Source organism: Myotis myotis, unplaced genomic scaffold (genome assembly GCF_014108235.1).
Source record: "Myotis myotis isolate mMyoMyo1 unplaced genomic scaffold, mMyoMyo1.p scaffold_m19_p_3, whole genome shotgun sequence".
In the NCBI taxonomy this organism is placed as follows: Eukaryota; Metazoa; Chordata; class Mammalia; order Chiroptera; family Vespertilionidae; genus Myotis; species Myotis myotis.
Genome location: NW_023416335.1, coordinates 211,101,256 through 211,117,660, shown reverse-complemented (window position 1 = coordinate 211,117,660; position 16,405 = coordinate 211,101,256). Strand labels below are relative to the sequence as shown.

Here is a 16,405-nt window from a genome sequence, read left to right as displayed (position 1 = left end):
CACCTCCACCCCCACCCCCACCTCCCCATTTGCCTTGGTCCTGACCCCCTCCTGGGACCTGGAGGGAGAGTCTTGCCTGCTGCGGGCAGGCCCTGGGGAGTGGTCCCCCTCCTGCAGTCGGAGGATGCAGGATGCGGAGCCATTAGAGCTGCTTGATCTGCTGCCAGTCCTGCCGGGCAGCTGTGTGTGCTGCTCCGCACGCTCGCCAGCCATCGCTGAGAGCGCGCCCGGGCACGGATCCCTTACGCTTCCTGCAGGTGTGGCTGTCTCTCTGTCCCCCAGGAACAACTGCGCCCTGCCTCACCTACTCATGTCTTCCGTGTCGTTATTTGCAGTTCATATGCTTTTGTAAATAGAATCTAAAAGAATCCTCAAAACACATGAGACTTAATAATAGAGCTTAGAAAGTCTTTAGATACAAGGTCAATATGCAAAGAGAAACAATATTCCTATATAAATAATAGAGCTTAGAAAGTCTTTAGGTACAAGGTCAATATGCAAAGAGAAACAATATTCCTATACAGAGCAATAAGCAATTAGAAAAAGAAGTTTAAAAATACAATTTCTAATCATATTTTTTAAAAATTAAATACCTAGAAATATATATAACAAACAATGTGCGGAGGCTCTATGTTGAAGGCTACAAAGATTGGTTATAGAAATAATACCAACCCTTCACAAACATTCAGAATATACAGGAGGAAGCTAGGTAAAAACACCACAAGAAAAGAAAACCATAGCCAGCTGTGGGCAAACTACAGCCCGCGGGCCAGATCCGGCCCGTTTGAAATGAATAAAACTATTGAAAAAAAGACCGTACCCTTTTATGTAATGATGTTTACTTTGAATTTATATTAGTTCACACAAACACTCCATCCATGCTTTTGTTCCGGTCCTCCGGTCCAGTTTAAGAACCCATTGTGGCCCTCGAGTCAAAAAGTTTGCCCACCCCTGCCATAGACCAATATCCTTCATGAATTAGCAAAGCAAATCCAGAAATATAGAAAAAGGATTAAATGCTATGACCATGTGGGGTTTATTCCAGGATTGCAAGGTTGGTTTAACTTCCAAAAAATCAATTAATGTAATACACAACATTAGTAGACTTAAGGACAAAGCCGCATGATCATCTCAAAAGATGAAGAAAAAGTATCTGAAAAATCCAGTGCTTGTTCATGATAGCAGCTCTTGAAAAATTAGGAATAGTAGGAACATACCCAAACCTGCTCAAGGGCATTTGTGAGAAACTCATAGTCAATGGTACAAGACCAAATGCTTTTCCCTAAAGATCGGGAAAAACACAAGAATAAAAGCTCTCGCTACTTCTCTTCAATATTGTACTGAAGTTCTAGACAAGCAATCAGAAAGGAAAAGAAAGAGAAGGCGTTCAGACTGGAAAGGAGAGTAAAACTGTCTTTATTCACATACCATAGGATCTTGTAATAGTAAGTTCTAAGGAATGCACACACACACTGCAAGAACTAATGTATGAGTCCAAGGTTGCAGGATATAAGATCAATATACAATATTCAGTTATATCTGTACAAACTAGCAATATGCAATCTGAAAATGAGTGTCAGAAAGCCATTCCACTCACAGTAGCATCGAAAAGGATAAAATATAAGGGATAAATTCAACGAAAATAGTACCCGACTTGTACACTGGAAATTATGAAACATTATTAAAAGAAAAAGATATAAATAAATGGATAGTCCATATACATGGATTGGAATACTCATTAAGATTGCAAATCTTTCCAAACTGACCTATAAATTCAGTGCAAACCACATCAAGATCCAAGCTGGCTTTCTTTCTTTTTTTCTTTTTTTTTTTGCAGAAATTGAAAAACTAATCTTAAAAATTCATATGGAAACGCAAGTTGGCAGAATAGCCAAAGCAATCTTGGAAAAGAAGAATGAAGTGAGAGCACAGCACTTCCAGGCAGAACCTTCTCCGTGTAAAGCCACAGCAATAAAGACAGTGGAGCGGCAGGGGGAGAGGCACGCTGGTCAGCGGGCAGAACCGAGAGGAGGGAAATAAACCCTCACGCTGCGGTCACCCCGTTTGGCAAATTCAGGGGGCGCTGGGGGAAAGAATAATCTCCTCAACAAATGGTGTCGAGACAGTTGGATATCCATATGCAAAAAGGCAAATTAACTTACATCACACACAGAAATTAACTTTAAATGTCCCTAGACCTAAAAATAAGAGCTAAAACGATAAAACTCTTGGAGACATGCGTAATTCTTTGTGACCTTGTGTTAGGCAAAGAGTTTTTAGATATGACACTAAAAGCATGATCCATTTAAAAAAAAAAAACCCCAATAAGTTGTATTTATCAAAATTCAAACCTTTTGTGCGCCAGGAGATACCATTAAGAAAATGAAAAGACAGGCCACAGACTAGGAGACAACGTATGTAATTGAAATATCTGGCCAAGGACCTGTATGTAGATGGAATATGTAAGAACGCTTAGAACTTAAGAAGAAGACAACCCAATTTTAAAAATGGGCCAAAGATTTTAATAGACAGTTCACCAAAGAAGATATCCGAATAGTCAGTGAGCACATAGAAAGATGCTCACGCCCTAAGCGGTTGCTTAGTGGTTAGAGTGTCAGCACACAGACTGAAGGGTCTGGGGTTCGATTCTGGTCAAGGGCATGTACCTGGGTTTCAGGCTTGATCCCTGCCCTGGTCTGGGCGCATGTGGGAGGCAGCCAATAGATGTGTCTCTCTCACACTGATGTTCCTCTCTCTCTGTCTCTCCCTCTCCCCGCCTCTCTCTAAAAATCAATGGAAAAATATATGCTTGGGTGAGGATTACCAACAACAACAAAAAGATGCTCAACACCACTAGACATTAGGGAGATACGAATTAAAACCATATGAGATACTACTTCACATTTGATTACATGTGGCTATAATCAAACCCCTAGACCAGCGGCCGCTGGAATTAGATAGTGGTGGTGATGGTTGCACAAGGCTATACATTTATTGAAAATCACCAAAAACTTGTCAATGATTCCTGTTTAGACACTAAAAAGTTGATTATTGCTCCCAAACCCAAAAATAAGCATGCCTGTATCCTAAATTACTGAATTTTCCCCAAGAGAACCTCTGTCCCTTTCAGATTTTGGCCCAGAGTAAAGGCTGGCATTTACATGCCACTTTCTCACTTAATATGCTCTTTTGCCACATTAATATTCGCAGTATTTCTCTATGAGGCAGGGTTGTTTTTTTTTAAGTTTCCTGTTTTTCTGTAACAGTAGCTCTCAATTTTGATATTTAATTTACTTGCTGGTGGTTTTTTATTCTGGGGAAGAAGTTTGCCCCTCGGTATTTTGCTCACCATATGCTTTCTTTAGGCAGCAGGGCTGAAACCTTTCTCCCTAAGTACTTGTCCATTTTTGTAATGAATGAGGTTGGTGGTAGTGAAAACACGCCTAATTAACATTCTTATTAAATTGGTGAATTGTAATTGAACTGCCAGGAAGTTTTGTGTCCCCTGAGGCTGATCCCGTCGCCTTCAGGTGGGGTTGGGGCAGGAGGGACTATTCCAGCTTCTGTGACAGGCACGTTTGGCCTGCCCCTGGAAGGGGGTCACCCCGGGGCCATCTCCTGCCCCTGTCCTGACAGGGAGCATTATGGGAACTGCACTCGCAAAGTGCTAGCCTCCCCTACCGCCCATTGCTTGTTGAAATGTATAAGATTTCTTTAACAGCTCCATGTTATATAATGATTATCAATTTCAGTATTCTCATTTCATAGCATAATTCTGTTTACCTAAGCTCTCAGTTTATTAAATGATGCTAAACACATATATAATGCTTTCCTTCCTTTTTTCTTTTAAAAAATTCCCTTACATACACGCTCCTGCTCAGAAGGTGAACGGGCGGATAAAAGCGCCAGAGCTGCAGCACACCATCAACTCCATGGTGGTGAAACTGAGCGACTCAGAGTTCAAGGAACTGATGCGGACGCTGGACCCCGGGGGCTCGGGCCTGGTGGACATCAGCAGGTTCCTGGAGCTGCTGGAGGAGAGCCGTGGGGAGGTGAGTGCCGCGGCGGCGCTCCGGGTCCAGTCACGGGGGGGAACAGTGTTCTCAGTAAAATCAGGGGTGCTGGTGCCGTGCGGTTTAATGAAGCACATCTCTTCGCTGAGGTAACTTTTCAGCTGCGGTAACTTTCATTTTAAGTCAGAATTAAGTGTGTAAGAGTTACTCAATTTGGACTTCTCTGTATTTTATATTTTATTTTATTTTATTTTATTATTTTAAACCTCACCAGAGGATATTTTTCCATTGATTTTTGGAGAGAGTGGGAGAACAGGGGAAAGAACCGTCTCCCAGGCCGTGTGCAGATTGCTCCTCTGGGTTCCGTCCCGTCTGTAGAGTTCTTGTGTTAGTTCACCTTTTGTGTGATAACAGTGTTGCCTCTAGTGACTGACACTGGCTTTTAGTATTGGTTTCTTTTGACCAAAAAATTGACATCAATAGATTCTTGTTGAAACTAGAGGCCCAGTGCATGGTTTCGTGCACCGGTGGGGTCCTTTGGCCTGGCCTGTGCCCTCTCACAATCCGGGACCCCTCAGGGGATGTTGGGCTGTGGGTTTCGGCCCGATCCCCACAGGCCAGGCTGGGGGACCCCACCAGTGCATGAATCCATGCATCAGGCCTCTAATATGCATATAAGATATTTGGTTAATCTCTTCCCGCCCTCCCCTCTCCCCCCTTCCCTCTGAGATTCATCAGTCTGTTCCATTTTTTCATGCCTGTACACTGAGCATCTGCCCCCTGGTGATCAATGTACATCATAGCTACAGGTCGAACAGTCGGTTGGTCTCTTAGGCTTTTATATATATAAATGTGTAAGATTTCCTTTAATAGCTACAGATTAACCTTTCATTCTACTATTATCGTTTCCTGCATGGCCCCCTGTGCAAGGTGATAACCACAGCCTAAACCAGTGATGGCGAACCTATGACACGCGTGTCAGAGGTGACACGCGAACTCATTTTTTTGGTTGATTTTTCTTTGTTAAATGGCATTTAAATATATAAAATAAATATAAAAAATATAAGTCTTTGTTTTACTATGGTTGCAAATATCAAAAAATTTTTATATGTGACACGGCACCAGAGTTAAGTTAGGGTTTTTCAAAATGCTGACACGCCGAGCTCAAAAGGTTCGCCATCACTGGCCTAAACCCACACTACCGGGTCCTTCTTAGACTCGAATTCCAAAGTCCCAGAGCCCTTCCCACAGAGGAGTGAGTAATGACAGCTTTTCCTGAACTCCGCGTGGAACAGACCTGTAGGAGCTCTGACCCCACCGCAGCCTCGCACAGAGCCAGCATTTTTCTTTAAAACCAAAAATATAGACGTGTCAACAATCTGCCCCCTCCTCCCCCCTGCACCTGGCGAGTGCAGTGATGTTTGCTCAGTAGGAATCAGATCCTGTCAACTGCACCCCCTCCAGCCTCTGCCCCACTTCCTCTGCTCCTCTCAGGGGCCATTCTGCAGGTCCCAGTGTCTCAGGCCCTCCCAGGGACCCCCGACACCCCTGAAGGAGCCCCTCTTGTAGTCCTCGACCTCACACTAGTCACAATCTCGTGTGACATTATGTGGCCAGGCCTTCCCCTTGTACCGCAGGGAGCCCAGCACTGGGCTCACTCACAAAACGACTTGGTGAGAGACTGAATCATTCGGAAAATTAGAAAACGTAGATATGGAGACAGGAGAGAATAAAAATCACCACTAATTCTAACCTCGAGGACTCCTTACCCACACTTATCCTCCCAAACCTACATACCGACACACACACTTTTCTTTGCAGCTTAGTTATTTTTTTATTTTTAAATATATTTTATTGATTTTTTTTTACAGAGAGGAGGGGAGAGAGATAGAGAGTTAGAAACATCGATGAGAGAGAAACATCGATCAGCTGCCTCCTGCACATCTCCCACTGGGGATGTGCCCGCAACCCAGGTACATGCCCTTGACCGGAATCGAACCCGGGACCCTTCAGTCCGCAGGCCAACGCTCTATCCACTGAGCCAAACCGGTTTTGGCTGCAGCTTAGTTATAATGGCTATTACACCTCAGTAAAGCTGCAAGAAACCGCGTGTATTACTCTATAGAATTTGATGAGTTGGACACAAGCTTTCATACATGATAATCTGTTTCATTTTAAAATGAGATCATGTAATCACAGCCTTTTTAGTTGTTGTCACTTATTAACATATTATTAACAGTGTCAATTCTGTTGTATAACTTTAAAGACACAGAGTAGTAACTATTCCCCGACGTTACAATCTAGGTGTCTTTTTTTCTTTCATGACTTTCGGTACAATGACTATTGGGGTGCCTACCTTTTTTTGCCTCACTCTGTGGTTTTCCTTTAGTATAAACTTCTAGAAATGGAATTATTGGATCAAAGAGTATATATTTTATTTTTAAATTATAATGGTTTAAAGAGGAATATGTGTGTAACGTACAGACTGCAGACGATGGGAAGGGACTGCGTGAGGAGCGAGTGTCCTCCCGCTCCCTGGCCCCGGGAGGAGCCACTGCCCCCGGGGTCTGCAGCGGTCACACCGGCGGAGGTCATTCCCGGCCACCCCGCACTTCGTTGCTTTTTCGTTCTTACCACGTTGACAGGCAGGAGTGCCGCCTCATTATTCTCTCACTCTGCATTTACTTCATTTCTAGATGATGGGCTTGTTCATGTTTATTGTACTTTTTAAAAATAAGTGCCAGTTCGGGGTTCTTGTTCCCATTTCCAGGGGGTCAGAGGGCAGCCTCACCCGCTCAGTCTCCCGGCCGCTGGCTGACGGGCATGGCTGGCCGTCACAGTCGGACTCAGAGCTCCGCCTGCCCTTGTGAGTGACCTGTATTCACTCGCGTCCTTTCTCTCCACTCAGATAGGGAAGCCGTCCTCCGGGGGGGACGCCCAGGCGTCACACCTGCTGGCCTGGGACTTAGTAAGTACCCTTCCCCCCTCCGTAGTCCCAGGTGCCCTCTCCATGGTTCCGTGGTCCCAGGGTGCTGCCTCTGTGGTTCTGTGGTCCTGGGGTGCCCCCTCCCTGGTCCCGGGATGCCCCCTGCCTCCGTGGTCCTTGGGATGCCCCCTCTCTCCGTGGTCCCGGGATGCCCCCTCCCTCTGTGTTCCTGGGGTGCTCCCTCCGTGGTCCCGGGATGCCCCCTCCGTGGTCCCGGGATGCCCCCTCTCTCCGTGGTCCCGGGATGCCCCCTCTCTCCGTGGTCCCGGGATGCCCCCTGCCTCCGTGGTCCTTGGGGTGCCCCCTCCGTGGTCTCGGGTGCTCCCCCCAGGCCACACGCCTGCAGCCTGTGACCGTGTGTGTTCTCAGGTGGAAGGGATGGTGCGGGACTCCATCAGCAGGAACCTCCTGGCGTTCCACGACCTGCTGTGCTCCTACGACTTGGGAGACTCGGGGCTCGTCGGGGCAAACAACTTCAAGAAAGTGATGCACATATTCTGCCCGTGCCTGACGACGGAACATTTGGCAAAGTGAGTCTCAGCCACAGAAGTCCTTCCTGCCGTGTTTCCGTCACGGCTGCTTCCATCGCTCCGCCCCCTCGAAGCGTGCTCGCGGTGCTCGCGGTGCCGGTCAGGCCGCTCACGCACCCCGGCAGCGCCGGCTCCGCTGGGAGCCGCTCTGTGACAGGCTCCGCACAGGCGGGGCCGCCGGTCCTCCTCACGATGGGGACGCAGGCCCTGAATGGCCGGTTCCCGGGTTCCCGGCGGCTGGCTCCGTGAGGCGGCGGGTGGCTCACGGTTCGCCGCGCAGCACCGCGCTCCGCACATGGGGATCCGGTGAAGCGACTGTAATAGTCACAGGTCCCTGCTGCGCGGCGTGGCGTCAGCACTCGTGACCGTTACCACAGCTGGCTACTGAGCGCACATGCACACGCACATACACACGCGTGTGCACACGCACGCACACACGTGCCAGCTGGCTTCCTGCTCGCAGCCCTCCTCTGCGCCGGGCACTGCTGTGCGCGTCTTGTAGGCGGAAAGGGACGCAGGAGAGGCGGTGCCCAGCCTCTGCTGGGAGGGGGGGCGGCCACGCGCTCTGGGGAAGTGCCTGGTCCCGCAGGCTCAGATATGAAGACGCATTGGATGACACCGAGGGTGCGGGATGACAGCAGCGACGGCCGCAGTTGCCAGTGAGCTAGGAAGTGCTGCTGCAAAGCCGAGTTCATGTCCGAAAGTCCAGTCTCACTCCTCACGAGACCCTGACGGTCTGCACGGCCTGAGAACACACGCGTCCCCTCCGTGCTCTGGGTGGGGTCACGGGACACGCCTCTGAGGAGCCCGCTGCGCACACAGAGGCGAGGGCGGACGGGCAAAGAGGCCTCAGCGTTCACACGAGGCCGGCTGTGGCCGCAGGCGCCCGGCAGCCTCCAGGGCCACCCCTGAGGGTGCCTGTCCTTCCTCTGCACCGGCCACAGGCCGCTCAGACCCGCCGGCGGGCACTTTATTCCACCCACCCCCCCCGCCCCAGCAGCCTCTGCTCAGCTCCCCGCCACTCTGGTTACTTTGTACTTTCCATGATTTTACATAAGTGAAAGCACACGTGGTGTTCGCTTCTTTTTTTTAAAATTTTTAAAATCCTCACACGAGTGTATTTTTCCCATTGCCCTTAGAGAGAGTGGGAGGGAGGTGGGGAGGGAGGGGGAGAGAGAGAGAGAGAGAGAGACATCAATGATATAACTATTGGTTGTCTCTAGCACATGCCCCTCCTGGGCCTGGAACTGAGCTGCACCGAGGTCCGTGCCCTGACCGGGTCCAACCCGCCACCCTTTGGTGCGAGGGCCGCCGCTCTAACCACCGAGCGACCTGCCAGGGCGGTGCTGCTTCTTGTCAGGCTCCGTTCACCCTCACAGCGGGTCTGGGGTTCATTTTGTTGCTACGGATTCCAGCGGGTCCCTTGTCATTGCGAAGTTGCATTCCGCGGTGGGGTGCACGCCTGGTGCATCCACCGGTACCCGGAGGCTGGGCCTGTGGTACGGGCCTCTGTGGACACTCACACCCACTTCTCCAGGGCGGAGTGGCTGGTTCCTTGGGCAAGTGCACGTTTGTGGGGCGCGGTTATGGTGTTTTGGCCAGGTTCAAGCCTCGGACTAATAAAGGACAGGGTCCTCTCATGGCCACGTGCAAGTCCCAGCTGGAGGGCAGGGCCCTCCCAGCACAATCATAGCCAACGGCTGTGGCTGTGAGCTTGAACCTATGGTCCGAACACGTAGCCCCACGTGCCTTGTGCTAGAGTTCGGGTGCATGTAGCTGAGTGGGGCTGAAACTCACGAGAAGGCTGTAAACAACGTGATCACGCCCCTGCTCTGCCTCGTGGCATCTGCTATAAAACAAAGACACGGCTTGTGGGCGCCGGCGCTGTCTCCTCACCAGGGAGCAGCGTCCCGCCGAGACCCAGCTTCCATTCTCTTGTCTGTCTTTTCTCAATCCTTTCACACCCCCCTCCCCGCCCCCCCCACTCAGGGTCACTGAACCAGGCTGAGCTGGCATGGCACATAAGGCGCCCTGGGGCTGAGTATGCCATGGCCGTGCCGGCTCCCCACACACGTCCAGCTGCCAAGCCGGCTTTCCCAGCGGCCGCTGCCCACGCCGCACGCCAGGCGGGCGGGGTGCAGGTGCCCACACACTTGTCGCCCACGCACGGAGGGCCTGTCTTTTCGTTTCCGCCGTTCTAACGGGCGTGTTCCGCTTACCTTTACAATCCAGACTCTGCAGCAAGTTTAAGGATTCAGCCTCGGGAAAGGTCCTGTACAAGAACCTCCTGGCCAGCATGGGCGTCCAGGGCCTGCCCGCCGCCCGTCCAGCTAATGCCGTGAAGGACCGGCCGCCCCGCGAGCAGGGGCAGAAGGGGCCGCCGCCGGAGAGCGCCGAGAGGTAATGAGAGGCAGGTGCAGGCGCAGCGAGAACCTCGGCGCCGTGGGGCAGGCAGTTAGTGAACCTTTGTGTAAACGTGAGTGTGTTCATGTTGTATTATTTAGATAAGAAAGGTGGCAGACTGTCAGCGCAGCGCTGGAGGCAGCGGGTTTTAGAGCCGGCAGAGAGCTGAGGGGTTACTGAACTGACCTACTCATTCTAGAAACGAGGCACTGAGGGCCTGGGGACTCGCCTCAAGTTTCACAAAGTCCGTGGCCGTCCGGCCCCGGAACCCAGGGCTTTTGGGCCCAGAGGCCCGGCTGCCGCGCGGCCGTCACAGACCTGCCCTCACCCACCCTCTGCCCCCTGGGACCCTCCCGCACTCTTCCCTGCAGAATCGCCTCCGCCAGGGCGCGCTCCCTACCAGCGATGCAGGGCTCCCGACATGATGGCCAATGGAGTTGTAACGAGGAAACATACTTAGGAAACCTATTAAAAACATCCTCGCCCTTCTTCATTTTGGAAAATACAGGTTTAGTCTAGTGAAGAGATAGTATTCTTACTTGCTTGTTCATAGCTTATAATAAATCCATAAAGAAAGGTAAGATGTAAAGTATTCGGCAGACTTCACCGTCCCCTTTAAGAGCCCCTAAGTGCGAGCCGGGGCGGTCAGCGCTCTGCTAACGGCAGTTGGCGTCGGGCATTCGGGTGGTAGCTGCGTTATAAACGGCAGAAAGGTGGCCCTTTGAGAGCAGGTTAAATGCTCAGAGGTGAGTGGTCTGCCCCCTAAACCAGGAGGGAAGTCTTGGCAGCTGAGCATTTCCTAAAATGCGGGGTGTGCGGAGCAGAGCGCTCCTCAGAGCCGGGGGAGCAGGAGAGGCGGCAGGTTCACTCCTGGCTGTGTCCCGGCCCCACGCCTCGCCCCGGGCCGAGAGGCTGCTGGAGCTGAGGAGGCCGTTGTCCTCTGCGCACACGCCCCTCACACTGCACGCCCCCCCGGGAAGGACCTGGGGGCGGCTGTGGCGCCCTTCCTCCCCGCGGAGGGTGATGGCCCCTGGGACCTGGAAGCCACACAGCAGCCTGTTGGAAGCTTCATTTCCTGGGTCACACGAACACCCTTCCCGCCACGCCTGCCTGACCCAGCGTGGCCAGCCAGCTCCGAGCGCAGGAGGAATCTCACACAGGCGCAGCCTTCTCTTCCCGAGGCTCCTGCCCCCACCTGCTACCACGCGGGCCCGGGGGGAGGGCGGGGGTCTGGGGTGGAACGTGGGGGTCTGTAAGCACCCGCCGGACCTGTGCCTGCTGTGATTTCAGAGCCAAGCCCACAGAGGACAAAAGCGCCTGGACCAAGACGGTGACCAAGGACGAAGCGGTGGAAAAGCTCCGGCACTGGGTCCAGCAGCAGGACCCCGCGTTCAAGAAACAATTTCTCAACTTCAGCAAGGATCTCGACGGCAGAGTGAACTGGTACAACTTCAGGAAGGTAGGACGGGCCTCCCGTGTTTGTGTCTCTGGCCCGAGGCGGTCGGCTGCTCTGTCACACGACGCGCTGCGAATGCGTGGCGCTGGGTTTTCCGTTCTCGGCCGGACAACGCAGGTCACGCCTAGGCCTCTCCGCGGCGGAAGAGGCTCCTCTCGGCCCGTGTCGGCGGCCACTTTCTGCAGAGAACGCGTCTGATCGGCGCCCACGCTGCCCTCGCGGGCAGATGGGGTGGGACCAGGCCTCGCAGGCCCCTCGCTGCAGGGGGAGTGCCCGACGCTGGGGCTTGTCCCGCCAGAGAGGGGGAGAGGCGGGCAGGAAAGGAGCTCAGGGCACTGGCGAGCCGGCCAGAGGGCCCGGCCGGAAGGGTCTGCATAGACTTCTCAGAAACCAGCTCAGAGGGTGCGACATTTCCAAGAAGGGCTCATTATATTAGTGCCGCCGCGTATGGGGGCCGCCCCGGCAGGCGCTGTCACAGGCTCTTTGCATGTCTTCTGTGCCAGCTCCGACAGCAGCCCCGGGCGGGTGGAGGAGGAGGGGCTGGCGGCACAGAGGTGGGGACAGGCTGCTGAGACAGCCCACACCTCCGCTCACAGACAGAACTGAGGGCACGGAGGCCTGAGGGTACGTGAGCACGTGGGCGTGGTGAGAGGGTGGATGCAGGAAACACAGGAATCCGGGCGGCAGAGGAGGGAGAGCTGCGGGACGACTTGGGCCAGGCGGGGCGTCAGCGCCCCACACCCACGAGCCGCCCGTCCTCGCCGAGGACACTGTCACAGGCTCCCCGCAGTCGGAGGCTCACCCACTGTGCCAGTCCAGTTGGTGACGCATGACCTGTCTCCTCCTTTTCCCTGTTTAACGTGAGAGGCCACCAGTGACACCACATGAGGGGACAGCCCTTACCAAGGCAGCTGTTGGGGTTTCATGAGCTTGTGTGCTGCTCACGGTTCGGTGTGTGACTTCTGCGGGGGCAGGAGAAGGCGCGGTGCTTTCCGGGCTCCTGCTAGACCCGGTCTGAGCGTGCCACCCATTCATTACATCGTTTCTCGCACACCCTGTCCCCCGTGTTCTCCCTCCCAGGGGGCCTTCCCAGTTCACTGCTCTGGTGCCTGTGCCACAGGGCTGTGACTGCTGCGCGTTTTTAAAGGCATTTTATTTAAACGATGAGTTGAGAGCTGGTGGTGGTGCAGGAAACTGCTTTGGAACTCTAGGGAGATCTAGTACCTTCCCATTTCTTCCTTGCATATGTTTCTTTTCTCTCTCCCTCCATCACATGCGGAATGAGCAGCAAACTCCCCCAAACAGCGTGTGAAATCAGAGGCTGCGATTTCTCTCTCTGTGACGAGGATCGGGAAGCTGCCCGTGCAGGGCCCGTGCAGAGCTCTGCAGTGTCCAGAGCCCAGGCTGCTTCCAGCCTCTCCTCTTTCAGGTCAGCCCCATGCCTGCAAGACGGCGGCTGGAGAACCAGCCGCCACTCAGGTTTCAGGCACAAAGAAGGCGCAGTGAGGGGCAAAGGGCTTGAGCTAGACAAGTCTTTCTGTCTTAACCCTTTGAGGTCATTTGTCTACTCCCAGCCACCAAAGCTTTTTTACCGTTCCGGTTGTATGTCTGCTCTCAGCCACCACAGCAAGGCCGTACGAATCTTAACTCTATTCATTCATGTGTCAGTTCATAATTTCTCTGAAAGCTCCTAAGTGTCTAAGCGACCTTGTCACGAACCAAAACACTGCCCCGACAAATTGGAGATACCGAAACTCAATATAAACAAGCGCGGTCGTTCCACACGCGCCATGCAAAACACCGTGGCGAGGCAGTCGCCTTTTGAGAGTGAAGAAATCGACAAGCTTCGGAGATATTTCGCAGAATTTCAAATAAAGCTTTACAAATTACGTTTAACTGTAATTAGGCATTCTCGCTTGTTAAGATATTTCAAAATAATCCTCCAAAATGGCAAAAAGAAAGTTACTGAAAGAAGTGGACTGCGAATCTGAAAGTAACGATGAAGAGTTTTATTTTGGCACCTTGAATGCTGACTCTGATTTAGAAAGTGCTAACGTTTGTAGTGATTCTACTAGTAGTGACGTAGTTCCAGAAAGGAATTAATAAAGCTTGTTTATCCTTCATAATCTCGCATGTTATGTATCCCTGCTCTTTCAATGGAAATTCCAACCAGTACGACACCCACGTCCAAATTTAATACGACCGCAAAGGGTTAAAACAGCATCTTAGAAGCTTCTCCCAGCAGCTTTTCTTATGGACCAGGCCTGTGTGTGAGTGTGTGTGTGTGTGTGTGTGTGTGTGTGTGAGAGAGAGAGAGAGAGAGAGAGAGAGAGATATTGAGAGAGAGATTGAGAGAGAGAGAGACTCCGGGCTGGGAGCATGGCCACCTCCAGAAGCACGGTTCTCTCTGTGGGAGAAGGGAGGTACGCGCTGGGCAGGCGAACTCTGTCTGTCGAACTCTGTCAGGAAACACGGAGGGTGCCTGTTGCGCCCTTGGCAGGGGCCCGCGCCACCTGGGGAACGCGGATGGAAAGGAGGCTTGACTGCTTGGTGACGGTGACCCGTGGGGAACATAAAATGACAGAACACCCAAGGACACAGACGTCAAGATTCGTCTAATTGAGTAATTAGCCTAATTGAGCTACTCCATCCGCCAGGAGCGGAGGATGCTTTCCCACTCCCGTTCCCTGTAGTCGGCTGTTCCTGTGCGACGTTGTTATTCGTCACCCTCACAAGCCCCCCCCTTCTCAGGCTGGTCCCCGGGTCCCAGCTGAGGCCTTTGGAGATGGACATGGGGCCGCAGAGCTGTCAGCAAACACAGAGCCTGGGCGGGCAGGCCCTAGGGCAGCAGCGTCTGTCAGCCCGGCCAGCGCCCCAGATTCTTAGGCTCTGGCTCCTGGCTTCTCATCCCTCCAAGGCAGGGCCTGGCCTAGCCCAGGAGCAGGTGTTCCTTCTGCGCCCCAGCAGGTCCTCATGCCCTTCCCACCCCACTACCGTCGCTTCCTCATGGGGCTTCCAGCCCGGCCATGGGAAGCGGATGGAGCGCCTGTCCGGAGGCCGGGCCGGGGGAGGGGACGAGCAGTCCTCGCCCGCTAGCTTCCTGTTGTAGACATGCTCCTGATCTTGCAGGTGGTTTAAGGGGGAGACCAACTGTGCGTTCGAGGTCCTCACATCTTCAGATTTGTTGGTCCAAGCCCCACACAACCGCAGGAGCAGTCGCCACACTTGGTGTCCACTGACCACAACTCTAGGCTTCCGTCTCTGCCTTGGGGTTGCCAGACCTCGCTCCCGGGTGGGCCTGAGTACCACAGCGTGGGGCCTTGCTGGCTGCTTCTCAAAACTTGTCAACTTTGGTGTCAGACTTCAGCCCTGAGCGGTTCCAGAGGTCAGCCCCGTCTGGGAGGGGACCAGTCCTGGTTTGAGCCTGCCCCCTCCATCTCCAAGTTCGAGATCCTAGCACCACACACCTAGCGCACGCTCTGCTGGAGGGGCCCTCCGGCCGGCCCAGCTCTGTTTCTCAGGCTCAAGTCCACTCCCAGAATCCTCAGCTGCTCCCAGGGAAAACGCAGGTGCATGGCCTCAGTGCGCCTCTGCAGGGTCCTTCTCACCTGGGAACTTCAGTCCCTGTGGCAGCACCGCTTCCCCAGCTCTCTGGTACCTTTTTAGTTTTTGTAATGGGTTGGGCTTTTTCAGGTGTTTTGTTGTGGTTTTTTTTTTTTTCATTGAGAATGTTGGCTTGCTATCAATTACTCCATCCTATCCAGAAGCATTTGAAGTCTGTCAGTTTTATTAGTAACCACTTTATTGTTATTGGTATTTTCCTCTCATATATTTATTTTTTATTTCTATTATCTTGATTATTGTCTTCATTCTACTTCATTGAGATTTAATTTGCTTTTCTTTTTCTAATTTCTTGAGATGAAATGTTAGATCATTACTGTTCAGCCTTTATTTCTCTAATGTATGAGTTGATGGCTATACATTGCCCTCGAGGTACAGGCTTAGCCATATCATGCAAGTTTCGGTGTATCGTATCCTCATTATCATTCAGTTCAGAATACCTATAATTTCCTTTGTGGTTTCTTCTTTTTTCCAAAGCTTAATTTTAAGTGCATTGTCTAATGTCCAAACAGTTGGGAGTTTCTAATTTACCTTCTATTCATCAATTTTAAAGTTGATTCCATTGTGATGAGAGAACAGATTCTAAAGTCTCAGTGACTTCAGGCTGTCCTCTGAGGTAGTGAGCCTTGGACTATGGCCCAACACACAGATGGTTTTGGCAAATGCTCCATAAGCACTTGAAAAGGTGTGCCCACTCCCTCACGGACCTCCAGTTTTCTAAGTGTCGGTTAGGCCCCTTTCCGTAATCATGTTCTCCAGAACTTCTCTAGTCTATTCAGATTTCTGCCCGCACATTCCGCCTGCTATTTAGAGCAGCGTATGGAAGTGGACCGTGGATTTGTCTAGTGAGATCCTTTCTTATTCTGTTGATTATTGCTTTGTTCGCTTTGAAGCTAAATTATTGGGTACACATAGCTCGCTGCAACTCCCTGCGAATTGTCTCCTTTACAATTATGACATGACTCTCCGATTCAGAGTAATGCTACTTGCCTGCGAGCCTCCCTCTGCCTGATAATAACACAGTTACTTCAGCTTTCTTTTGATCCGTGCTGGCAGAGAATATATTTTTCTACCCTTTTATTTCACACTTTCTGGGTGCTCAATATTTAAAGTAAATCTCTCCTGGGCAGCATATAGCTGGCATTTTAAAAGATACACTGTGACAGTGTTAGTCTTGTACTTGAGTACTTAGTCCATTTTGCATTTATTTAATTACTGGAGTCATAGAAGGAAAGGAAGACGCGTGAGGAAATCATGGCTGAAATTTCCTAATTTGGGGTAAAAGGACTAAATGTATATTCAAGAAGCTCAGAAAATCCAAGTAAGATAAATACAAGCAAAATCACAGACACACTGCTGAAAGCCAAGGTCAAAGAGAGAAATGTCTAAAGCAGCG

The 16,405-nt window shown here is 51.6% G+C and overlaps 1 protein-coding gene across 1 annotated transcript in view; it reads left to right on the top strand.

Annotated features, from left to right (window-relative positions):
• EFCAB6 (EF-hand calcium binding domain 6) overlaps window positions 1-16,405 on the top strand; it is a 155,717-nt gene that overhangs the window by 76,147 nt on the left and 63,165 nt on the right. The window contains exons 14-18 of the mRNA XM_036298810.1: window positions 3,882-4,052; window positions 6,922-6,981; window positions 7,369-7,529; window positions 9,762-9,929; window positions 11,223-11,391. Of these exons, the coding sequence (XP_036154703.1) occupies window positions 3,882-4,052; window positions 6,922-6,981; window positions 7,369-7,529; window positions 9,762-9,929; window positions 11,223-11,391 (729 nt within the window). The remainder of the gene's footprint in view (window positions 1-3,881; window positions 4,053-6,921; window positions 6,982-7,368; window positions 7,530-9,761; window positions 9,930-11,222; window positions 11,392-16,405) is intronic.